Source organism: Lissotriton helveticus, chromosome 1_1 (assembly GCF_964261635.1).
Source record: "Lissotriton helveticus chromosome 1_1, aLisHel1.1, whole genome shotgun sequence".
In the NCBI taxonomy this organism is placed as follows: Eukaryota; Metazoa; Chordata; class Amphibia; order Caudata; family Salamandridae; genus Lissotriton; species Lissotriton helveticus.
This window is the reverse complement of record NC_136057.1, coordinates 377595838-377608861: the sequence shown is the minus strand read 5'-3', so window position 1 is coordinate 377608861 and position 13024 is coordinate 377595838. Positions and strand designations below refer to the sequence as shown.

The 13024-nt window shown below is 43.0% G+C and overlaps 1 protein-coding gene across 3 annotated transcripts in view; it reads right to left on the bottom strand.

Moving 5' to 3' along the window:
* The window catches only part of KDM5A (lysine demethylase 5A), a 749711-nt gene that overhangs the window by 77703 nt on the left and 658984 nt on the right, over positions 1 to 13024 (bottom strand). For all 3 annotated transcript variants that reach the window (XM_078673709.1, XM_078673710.1, XM_078673708.1), the window contains one exon: positions 2169 to 2328. In XM_078673709.1, coding sequence (XP_078529835.1) covers positions 2169 to 2328 — 160 coding nt within the window. The remainder of the gene's footprint in view (positions 1 to 2168; positions 2329 to 13024) is intronic.

The window sequence follows — 13024 nt, the reverse complement described above, 5'->3', positions numbered from 1 at the left end:
TAGTATGAAGCAGTATTTCTAAACAGTCACAGAGTGATCGTGTGTCCATATGGGGAGATTTTGGAGCATCTTCAATGTACAAGGCGTATAGACCAAAGACCCTATGAGATATTTCAGCCAAATACGCTATGCAGCATTGCCTGGCTAACTGAGTGTTGGTGTCTTGAACTAAAGGCCAAGTAGTGGAGTCTAAAGAAATTCATGGGAGCAGCCAAGATAAGTACCTGTAAAATATTTTCATTGGATGGGGTCTCCGAAAATATACGGATGTTCATAGAGCTCTGACCATGTAGAGAAGAATAGCCTCCAGGGTTTTCAGAAAACCGCTTTCTAGAAAGCAGGACACTGTCCATCAAGCTATGTATTCAAACACAAGTTGGGATTACATCATACAAGCTACTTTTCTACACAATAGTTGGTCATCCTGAATCATTAACTAAATGCAGCATATGCATATCACACCACTTCTTGTATGGGTTGGACTTTTAAGTTGTTTGCTTTAACACAAATAAGGGTACCAATGATGGTTTTGAATCAAATAGCACTCCCCTAAAATTGTAGAGAGAGACATATAGTGCCTTTATTTGCAGGACGTTGCAATTTTTTGTCCAGTCATCAAGTTTAGTCTGAAACAGCAAAGCTACCAAATTGTTACATATAATACAACCTAACCTCTTTAGTAAAAAAAAGTGACTTATGAAGTGTCTTAGACCTATTCAACTAGAAACACAAAGCCATTTAAATATCAGAAATATGAAGAATGCCTTCAGCTTAATTTGTAGACGTTTGATAAGGCAAGGCGTTAATGCTCTAGAATCAAGTTTGAATCAGTCACCCATGGAGAGAAAAGGAGTAGAGGGCCTTGGGATAACTTTCTCTTTCATATAATTATTATATTGCACCTCAGTATTTGTCATGCCAGAACAGGCACTTAAAAATCCAAGAGGGCCCTTTCAACTTAAAACTGCTTTTATCTAATTGGGAGTGTTCAGGAATAAAACATGTTAGGGAGCAGAAGTTTATACCTTTGTATAGCAACACCAATAGAAGCCAACATGACTAAAGTGATCTTTAATGTGCGTATGTAATTTTGGGAGTACAACATCTTTTGAGTATTCACCTACTAACGTGTGTTTGGGAGGGAGGCAGACCTGTCTAGTTGGGGTAGATGAAGGAACGTCTATGGTTCTGGATCAAGGACAGCCATTTAACTGGCACTTGTTTACCACAAAGTATAGAGAAATGAGGTCAACAGGCATAGGGGCTCTGAGTGCTGACAGGGTGAAAATTGATGAAACTGACACAAACTTTGTAAGCATGCTGGTTTGTGGCTTGAATTTGAAAAAAACTTGGAAAACTAACTACAATGTTAAAACAATATTTTTAAAGACACCCAGAGGATTATTCAATTAAAGAAGATCCAAGACAAAGCATGTGGGAATAAATCTGTCAACAATGTACAATGAATCGCACTGCACAGGGCAGACAAAGACAATAGCCAGAAGAGGCAGATAGGAAGTGGAGCTTGGAAATCAACAGAGCCAGCTATCAAAGCTGGTATGTTAAATTCATTAAATGACTTTTCTGAAAGTAGTAATAAAATGTCTGGAAAATAATAATGGATTTATCTATTCATGTCATGTGCGTGAAAACAAATGTGACCAAATAACACGCTGTGTAGTGCCAAATAAATTCATATTTATTACTACAGCACATGTAGGATAAGAGAATACACTGCTTATTTTCTCACATATATCATGGTACAACAAACAGCAGTCGTAAGTTGTAGTCATTTTGATTTTATCTTAATGCATGGATTTAACTCCTTGGATCTAGGTGACATGCTTTTGTTTATAGTTACTACCATGACAAAGCAACATGGCATAAAAAATGTATTATCATTTTTGAAGGAGAGGACAGACATCATGACCCACTCCAGACTTCTCTAGTAAGTCATGATCTCTCCTTATACTCAACAATGGTAAAACATATTACACTCTGAGTACCTGCATCTATACAATGCACAGAACGTGTGACGTTGATATATTAATTGGAACCAAAATACAACATGTCTGTATTTATGTTTTGCACCCTCCCTTCCAAGGTAGTGAGACCACAGTTACATTAGCCACCCCTGGCCCTGTCTCACCGGCAGCGAAAGGTGGTACCTTGAGAGCAGCTCTTGGAAGCTGATGAGTATGCATGTTCAGCACAAAATGAAGGTGCACTCCACATGTGTGTCACCACCTCTTCGGACTTGATTGGAATCTCCTCATCACAAAACAAATTAGGCTCTAGGCTGCTTGAGGACTTCACGCTTGCAGTATCCTGTGACAGACAATTGAAAAAAGCAAATCTCATACATCTTGTAGAATACATTTGACTTTGTCAAACAAGTTATGTACCCAGCAAGTCATGATTAGACACCAGTTTTAGCTGAAGCTATACTTTATGGACTGGAATAGTATGGCCAAAAATTACACCCAGCATATCCCATTCCAATCTCCTAATCACACACTTCAGCTTTGATGTTGGGGAAGAGCATAAAGAAAAAGTATTTGAGAGAAAAGTGGTAGGAAGCATGTAAAATATGCTGGCTGGCTGGCTGACCCAAATACCTCTGCTGCAACAAAGAACATGTGAGCAGTAAAGTGTAGCACGGCTCACAAGCCTTTACGCAATTGCTAGCTAATACACCATTCTTACAGGTTGTAGCTACTCTAATGCAGCTACAGATCCTACTGATGGCGGGCAGAGAAAGAGATTGAAACATGAGGACAAAGGCATGGAGGTCAGAGAAAGAGAAAGTAACGCTAGAAACGAGAGGCAGAAAATAGTACCTACATGGTGAACACAGTAGTTTTGTTCTTGCTCCATCTCCTTTACGAATGGTTGGGAATCCCACACCGAATTGTTGCAACGCAAGAAAGAATGGAAAAAGTTCCTGATTAAGAGTGCCAATGCCTTAAATATTTAAATGGACAATAGCACAAGTGTACAAAAGGTTCTGACACATGCATCACCAATCATCCCTATCCAGTTCCTCCAAGTTTTATCTGAAATTGTCATGCCTTAACCTAGATCCAGAGGGCAATCAGTGTTTACTTGGTAGTACTCGGTGTTAGGACTTTTATTTACTTATGGTACCTCGAGGGAGGAAAACTGCAGCACTTCAACTGGAAAGACAATTAACTCCCTTTAGGCAGTGAGGACAAGCAGTAAGGATTAGTCCAGGAGGTGGAGGGGTAAGCAAATCAGACTCAGTAAGAAACAGTTGGGAGTATGTTACTTAACCTGTAAGCCTCTATCCGTAGTGTAGTGCTGCAGAATCACATACTATGCACACTCCTGCCATCTAGTGCTGGGCCTAGACCCTGCAATTTGTTTTTCTCAAGGAGATTTTCTCACGGAAATTCTTTATGGTTTAAGTCGTATCTCCTCCTCCTCGAGGCAATGCCCATCATGTTCAATGACTCCTTTGTTAGACTGTAATGTTTTTTTCCCTGCCATACAGGAAGTAAGGATATAGGCTGCCAAGTTACCGTTTGCTGTAGAATATGTGTGAGAAAGTGGGCTCTTTCTGCATGGTTACCCCCACTTTTTGCTGAACTGTTGATGTACTTTGACTGAGTGTGCCCTGGGCTCCTGCCAATCAGGTACCCAGGGCCTATGTTCTTTCCCTAAAACTGTATTGAAGACCAAACCCAATTGGCACTCTCTGGCCACAGGTCACTCCCTGGTAAATGGTACCACAGGTACCCAGGGCACTGTGACCAGGGAAGGTCTCTAAGGGCAGCAGCACTTATTGTGCCACCCTAAGAAGCCCGGTACCTTTACACTCACACATTGCCTTTGCAGGCTGCGTGTTTTGATGCAGAACAAAGTGGATAGTGGAAATGGCACACATCCCTGTGTGCCATGCCTATAACCCACTGCCCTTGCATTGATCAACCACCCCTCTAGCTGGGTGCACAATACCAGTGATGAGGATACTGGTGCATGAGCCCTGTACCCGTACAGTGTCTAAGCCAATTCTTAGACCATGTAAGTGCAGTACTGCCATTAAGAGTATATGGTGCTGGGAGTTTGTCATTACAAACTCCACAGTACCATAATGGCTTTACTGAAAACTTCTCAGCTCAGAAAATCCACACTGATGATGCCAGTGAAGGATTTAACGAAAAATGCACACAGAGGGCATCTTAGAGATCCCCTCAGAAAAATGACTCGACACTAGTGTCTAGTCTGAGTGGCTGCTCCCCAGCTGCCACCACCAGACATGTTTCTGGATCCCTGGGTCACGGGCCTGCTGCTCTCGGGGTTTGAAACCCGGCAGCACGAGTGCCGCTGACGGTGCTTTGAGAGTGCATCCCTGACCCTGGGGGACCCCGGAGTCTAAACCCTGAAACCCAACTCCTACAACAAAGTACTTACCTCTGAATCGATAACACTATTTTCTCCCTTTGGATAACATTGACTGTTTTCAGTGAAAATGTTTCGAAGTGTGGAGTTGGAAAAGCTATAAAAGTCTCTAAAACTGTAATCAAAACGCTTTTACTTACCTTTTTACAGGAAATGTCCCAGTGCAGTATCCAGGTATACTATACTGTGTAAGAAAAGTAATCTGTAAAGTAACTTACTTGGCATCCTATTGAAAAGTCAATACAAAGTATATGTACAATATTTCAAAGCATTGCATTACCAGTAATTCTACTCTAATCAAATCAAAGTATATATAACTGCAATTCAAACTGTATTATTACTGCAAAGTATAAAACACGTAGCTGTGCCAGCTTGCTTGGTTCTAGGAAATAAAATAACTAAACAAATATTTGTATACAAACAAAATTGGTCTGAGTTCAGTCTTTGAGTGTGTGACATAATTTGCTGATTGAGTGTGTACAACAAATGCTTATCACTACCCTCTGATACAGCCTTACTGCTCGCCCGCACTACCACAAATAGAGAGTGAGGTGCTATCTACTTTTACCTCTACCTACCTTTGGGGTTCCACTGGACTCTGTGCACACTATACCTCATCTTGGTATAGTATATACAGAGCCAGCTTCTTACAACATGCTTAAAGTTATTGTGTATATGTGCCACCATCTAATATCTGCCGAAGAAGACAGGAGGGTTTATGTGAATCTGCAGCACTATACTCTACCACTAAATGCTTACAGTGTAAATCAAAAGACTTCAGTCGTAGCATGTGTTGGCTGCAGATACACATGTTATGCATAGATGGTAGAGCAGTAGTCCTCTCATGGTTGTTTTTAGGTATCAGATGGTGTATTTGCTTGAAATAATGTGCTAGAGCTTGTTGTCTGGCTTGTACATCCACACAAAAGTGTAAAAACAAGCAATTACAATGCAACAGGTCTCGCATTTATGCAAGTTTAAGCTATTGCCATTGTAAATGACAATACCTTTTATTTAAGTTTCAAACACCAAAACATAAATAAAAGGCATTGTCATTTACAATGCCAATAGCTCAAAAGCGACACCTATTGCATTGGAAATGCTTGTTTTTATTATGTTTCATTTTTTTAACCGATTATGCCATTGTATTGGTTTGTTTCTACACTTGAATGTTTGTTTAGTGTTGCTTATATACTTTACACTAATTTCTCTGTAGAATAGCCTGCTTGTTTGTTCCCCAGCTACCACGGGTTAAGCCTAAATTTGTCATTTAGATTGCCTTTAGTCCTAGTAAAATACTAAAGTACTAATTTATTAGTACCCTCATACTAATGAATAATCCTGAATCTCAAAGATCCTCTGTGTTTAAATGTGTACCACTCAACGCTTGGTGCTATTTTTTATGGTTAGTATGGTGCAGGACTCAATACCGATTTAAGGAAGTACAGGTCTACAGTACTTTAACCGACCACCGCTGCAAGTTAACCCCTTAATTAAATAAACAAAAAGCATATTAATTATGGCAATACAATTGAGGAGCCTAGTGGAGTGTAAGCATTTATAAATATGTATATATGTAGAAAGGCTGAGTATAATAAACTGCATAGGCATGCTTGTACTCAGTGTTCCAAATGTGTGTACATGTGCTATAAGATGTATGGGCCTGGGTCGTTGTTCATTATTGATGAGCCTAATTTACCTGTGGATTCTCTTTGCCTCGCTGCCTTTAGTAACCAGATCATTAATAACATGCATCTAATTACAAATTATTCAGACAACTTATCAGGTATGCGTTTTAGAATGCTAAGCTGACGCATTGTTCCTGCAATGCCAAAGAAAGCGCTTCTTGGAAATCACCGGCCTCTATCCGCTTCATTCTATTCAGCGTAGGCATTCATGCATCCATTTCCCGCATATTCCCTTCAATGAAAAGTCATTATAAAAGCCTCAACTTTTACCTGCTCCTCTGCCACAATATTGACAATAAAAGAAAGAGTTGTCATCTCGGATTAGTATGAGCCATGATTTATTCGGCGCTTCTCTAAAATATGAATACACTTCCTCATGGTTGTTAGCATTGTTGCAAAGGCAGACATACGAGATGAAAACTAACATTCTGCCTGCTTCAGGTGGAGTGTATGTAAGGAAAATGCTACTTACCAGTATGCATCTGTTCTTGGCATGTAGAGCTGTAGATTTGTATACTGTTTGCACTTTGTTTTTGTCTTGGAAGAAGTTTTTGTAGTCACAAGGTAGGTGACTCCTCCTTAGGACGATAGTGCACATGGGCATCCACTCCACCTCCAGATTGTTTTTGCCATGAAGGGTTATGTTGGAGTTAGTAAGAAATAGAAAGAGATGTCCATGTGTAATGTCAAATGTCAAAGGTACTTGTAGAGCGCGAACAATCATCCTAGATAGGATATCACGGCGCTGTCATAATGTATCTAAGTAAGACAGTACTGGAACAGATAGAGGTATCTGGGGAGGCGGGTGGGCGTATACGAATCTACCGCTCTACATGCCAATAACAGATGCATACTGGTAAGTAGCATTTTCCGTTCGAGGCATATGAGCTGTAGATCGTATACTTGTGCATAGACTATATAGCAGTTACCTCCTTAGCGTTGGCTACCTGTATCTGTTGCAGTGGTTTGAAAAAGTGTTCTTAATACAGCCTGGCCCACACTAGCTTGTTGTTTTGCTTGCACATCTACACAGTAGTGTTTTATGAAAGTGTGCAGTGTGGACCAAGTTGCTGCTTTGCAGAAGTCATCTAGGGGAATGTTCCCTAAGAATGCCATAGAAGGCCCTAGTTTGCGGGTGGAATGAGCTCTAGGAGGAATGGTTAATGTGTGTTTGGCTTTCAGATAACATATTAATAATCCACCTTGCAATCCCTGCTTTTGAAATGGGATAGCCATAGCCCTTATGAGGTGGGGAGAAAGCCACAAAGAGTTGTTTAGTTTTTCTAAAGGATTTTGTCCTTTCAAGGTAATAAAGTATTGCTCTTTTAACGTCTAGCGTAAGCAGAGCCCATCCTGCCACTGAGTCTGGTTCAGGGAAAAAACTGGGAGTTCAACAGACTGGTTAAGATGGAAGGCATCTCTGGAGTTGGAAGGAGGACCCTGAGCAATTGAGGGGACTGCAAATCCCAGGAAGCTTTGCCTGATATCAACGTGCCGCAGCTGAGCCCAGGGGAGACCCTATTTCACAACTCGCGGCACCCGCTTCGCGGGAGCCGCATTGCTGGAGTTGGAAGGCGGACGCTGAGCAATTGAGGTAACTGCAAGTCCCAGGAAGCTTTGCCTGACATTAACGTGCCGCAGCTGAGCCCAGGGAAGAGCCTATTTTACAACTTGCGGCACCCGCTTCGCAGGAGCCGGATCGCTGGAGTTGGAAGGAAGACTCTGAGCAATTGAGGGGACTGCAAGTCCAAGGAAGCTTTGCCTGACATCAACACGACACAGCTGAGCCCAGGGGAGAGCCTATTTTACAACTTGCGGCATCTGCTTAGCCGGACGCACGCAGGCAGACGCCAGGCGAAACCCGGGCCAAGGGCGGGCACGTCTGAGCCCCTCAGTGACCGGAGGACACTGGGCTGGGCCCCCCCTCTGAGTGCCCCATCAACCCAAGGTTAGTCTCGCAAATATATTCATAGTCCGTCTTCATCAAAGCTTGCTATTAATCAGGTCCTTTGAACTGATACTAATCTGCGTCCAAAGACGTCCAAGCGAGAGGGAAAGGGGAGAAGCGCGCTAACTAGTGGTGGGGACACTGGATCAATTTTTACTCAGAGCAACCTCTGTTCTCGAACATGAGATAGCAATCACAGAGCGCCGCCTAACCCTTGAACCCCTATTGTCTAAAAGATCATCTATGGGTGGCCTGGCCTCTGCTCGTACCCCCGACCGCTGCCCTAATACTGCTATTGATAATACTGACAAGGCGAGTGACCTTTTACTGACTCTAAATGGGACATTGGAAGTACCTATCCCACAGCCATCAGTTGAGGTCGTGCAAGAGCGTGCTGCAATTAGCCGACCATAACAAATTTCCACGAGGTCTGCGACCCTGCCTAAAAACAAAAGCCTTGAAGTAACTACAGACCCCTCAGTAAAGAGGAAAAGGGGAGGGGGTCTGCAGAGACCAAAAATGGCTAAAATTCCCAGGACAAACAACAATGGAGGAGGCGCCACATCAGATCCACCTACTACAGCAGACAGTGCCTCCCTCTCTGCTGGAGTTCTGAATTTTGATCCAACAGGCGATTTCTTCCCTGAAGCTAACAAGGCTATGAGGACGAGAATGGAAGACTTACTCCTAATATCATTAAACCCGATCAAGTATAGACTGAGCCACATTGAGGAAAGATTAAACAACTTTGAATCACAGTCTAAATTTAATCCCGGTGTCCTTAAGGCCCTCTTTACTCAATCTAAGTTGCCATCGGTGCCTATACCTTGCAAATCGAGTAATACTGTCTCAGTCAAACCCAAATCCACAAAACTACATACAATTAAAACATTACCTCCTAAGAAGACCCTCACCACAGCAACCAAATTAGATGTTGTCACGGTTGCTAAGATTGAGAACACCACAGAGATTGGAAACATGTTGAGTGAATTTGCTAAAACCATCACGAGTTCTCCGGATGATGAATGCTCCTTCGCAGCGACAGCAGCTAACAATGCGCCAATGGCTAATCCAAATACTAGCTGTGCTATAGCAAGACAGGTCAGTTCTTTACCAGGGACATTTAGTCCAGAACCTTCGACAAAGTTTGGTAGATTGGATTATAGCACTGCCTTTGAAGGCTCTCTGACCCTACACCTTCCTCCGGCAGCTGCTCCGTTGGTGCTGGTCCTGAGGAATGTCCCAGTACTGCAAGAAGGACAGACTGAAACCACTGAACAATTACTATTTAAAATTATGCACTGGTTCAACACACAATTGAAGAGTGTTGGGATTTGGGATGCGGATATTTATAATCAGATGATCATGGTCCGACGATCTGCCTGGATAGGACCCTCCAGGAAGGAAGGGAGGGGAGATTGTGTAGTTGCCAACTTTAATAATGAGTATGTTGTTAGATTTCTTTTGGATCACCTGGGTAGTAATTCAGGAAGCCATTCTGACAAAATCTCTGTCCTGCCATTAGGGTTCTTTAATATACCCCACCCCCACCCCTTAATAGGGAGGGGCCCATCAAGTGTAGTGAGACAGCCCTGGGCACCCTCAAGAAACATACATAGATCCCTAGATGTAAATCTCACAAATAGATTTGCACCCTTGTCAGACCTAGATGCATGCGACTGACTACAATCAGTCACCCCAATTCTGGCAGAGAACACTGATACTCAGCCAAATCTCTCTCCCGTCACTGATGCGGGACTACAGATGATAAATTCAAACTATCCAGAGAGTACGGAGATCTCGATACCTCTAACTTTGGGTGGTAGTCCTGAAATCACTAACTGGCCTCCTTCAATCGACTCCTCTTAAACCCCTACTATTAGATTTGGGATGTATTTCATTTGAGGAGGCAGCGGGCTTTAGACCCCTAGCTTACTGGAGACGGCTGTGGACAACACCGGAGTTAGCACAATATGCTAATGCAGTAAAACTTATTAGAGAAGCAGAAATGTCTTCAAAAATGAATTGGCTACAAAAGATCAAAGGCACATTACTTGATATGGGACTTAGGCATCTGTGGGAGGACCCAGCAGGGAATCTGTTGCCAACTAAAAATTATTACAAAGCACTCTTTAGGGACATGGTCAGTTATAAGTCCATGTCATTGGTGAGTAGCACCTCCCTGACAGGAACCTTTTTAGAATATAAGTATGAATTCAGGCCTGAAGCATACTGGGATTTTATCGTGAGACCTTGCGATAGGAAACTATATCATCAATTTAGAGTAGGTACCCTCCTCATAAAATCTTTTACGTCAAAGTGGCATAATGTTTTAGATACTAAATGCCCCATGTGCTTAACTATGGAGAGTCTATAGCCCATGTATTGTTTGTTTGCCCAGCATATAAGGGTCCTCGACATAAATGGCTCAAGCCGATCTGTTTAAACCTTGGCACAAGATCTTGTTAAACAGCATTGCGTATTCTGAAAACAGACACACGCGAAGACGTAGCTATAGCTATGGTGAAATTTCTGAGCTGGACATGGGCCCTTAGACGAGCCAGTTTGGAGGCTACCGCAGTTACTAGTACTGTATTCCCATGAATAATCTGTTTTTATATATGGTGTTTTCAATTTTTCTTTTAATACTGTGGATATCAATCATAGCCATTACTTTTACCATCAATAAATGATATTACATTTTTTATATAGAAGTGCATGATTATAACGGAAAACTCCTTTTGGTATTTTAAGGCACTCTAAATTGTAATGACTATTGTGTTCTTAAGGTATTTTATGGTATTTCATGATATTGTATGTATTGTATTTGTGTCTTATGAATGAAAATATCGAATAAAGACGAATTTGATTTTATTTGATTTGGAAGGCAGAAACGACTTTAGGTAAAACATTTGGGTTAGGTCTAAGAACCCCTTTATGATGGATTTGCAAAAATGGTTCTTGTATGGTTAATGCCTAGAGTTCACTAACTCTTCTAAGAGATGTGATAGCCTCTAGGAAGGCTACGTTCCAAGTTAGGAAATGTAGTTTGCATTTGTGCAGAGGTTCAAATGGGGGACCCAAGAGTCTGGTAAGAACAATATTTAAATTCCATACCGGAGAGGGTGGAGCTCTGGGTGGGATTATTCTTTTCAAGTCCTTCCATAAATGCTTTGATAGCAGGTACTCTAACCAAAGATAAGTGTTGTCTGTTTTGGAGGTAAGCTGCTATTGCAGCGATATGTAGTCTTATGGATGTATATGCTAGGTTACATTGTTGTAGGTGTAAGAGATAACATATAGGGCCCGATGTAGGTAATTTTATTTTACCGGTTCATAAATATCGTTTCTTACCGAATCGGTATTTATGAATCGGAAAACTGTATGTAGCTTAAAAAATCGTTAAAAAATACCAATTCGGTAACAGTCGGAATCCTGACTCGGTAAATACCGATTCGGTAATCACCGAATCGGTATCACCCATTCAACCCTATGGGCCTCCAGGCCCATAGGAATGAATGGGAGATACCGAATCGGAGATACTGAATCGGAGATTACCGAATCGGTATTTACCGATTCGGTAAAATCCGATCTCGAAAATTCGAATGGAAGACATGTGAGCCAGTCAACCAATCAGGGACACCAACCACACCCCACAACAAAGCAACTGTGAAATCAACCAATCAGATGCAAGTACCACACCCAGTACCTGGAGTTGGCCACACCCATGCAGGTGCAGAGCCACAGAACTGTGTGGAGAGCTGGAGGGGAGACAGAGGAGCAGGCTGCACTGAGCCCAGCAGAGCATCACCATGGAGTCCCAGGAAGGCCAGAAGGATGGTGTTGACAGAAAAAGAAAGCTGAAATTCAGCACAACTGAGCTCCAGGTGCTGGTGGAGGAGGTAGTGCAGCATTACAGCTAGCTTTTTGGGAGACAGTCCCTGCAAGTAGCAGAGTCTGTCAAAAGAAATACCTGGCTGGCGATCCAGAGCAAAGTAAATGCCCAAGGGGTCACACATCGTGAAATTGAAGACATCAAGAAAAGGTGGTATGATCTGAGGATCACCACCAAAAAGAAGATTTCAACCCAGAGGAAAGAAACCTCAGCCACAGGGGGAGGGAAGAGCCGTGCACCAAGCCTCACTGAACTGGAGCAGCTTTTGGAATCCACCATGGAGCCTGAAAGCATACACAGGATTGGGGATGCTGACAGCTCAGCCAGAGCTGCAAGAAAGAAAGGTAAGATGCAGGGACATGAATCCCCACCCATTCCCTGGCCCCTTCCCCAATGTGGGTGACTCAATCACAATCCAGAACACATGACAGTAGTCACCAGCAATGCATCATGGTAATAGTAGTCATAGGAACATTCATCAAAGCAGCCAACACTGAACACTGCATGCCATGCCACACTCCCCATACACAAGCAGTTGAGGCATAGGAACTTGTGTGTTAGGAATTTGTCTAATGAAAACACACAGTTGATCATTGTCCATGTCTGCCCACAGGAGAGTCATCGCACAGTGCAGCGCAGGGAGGGGAGGCAAGTGCACCAGCAACGGCTGCGAGGGAGAAGCCCACAGACAAAGCAGGACCCAGCACTGTCCCTGAGGACACTTCCACAACGCACGCACCCACAGCAATGGAGGAAGACACCACAGCACAGCCACTGTCACCCCTGCTGTTTGAGACACAGACTCCAGCAGCACCTGCAGGTGTCACAACACCAAGCTCAGGGTCCTCTGTGCATTTGAGGCCAAGGAGGCAGGACGTTCCATCATTCAGGATCCTGGAAAGCTCTGATGAGGAAGAGGTGGAGGTTCACACACCTACCACTCCAGCACTGGCTGGCAACGTAGGGCAACAGGGGTCATTAGGATCTGGGCGTGCAAGTGCCCGTGGGCGTAGTGCACGTGAGCGAGACGAGGGGCATGATATGCAGGTGGTCTTTGCTGGTTTGGAAAGC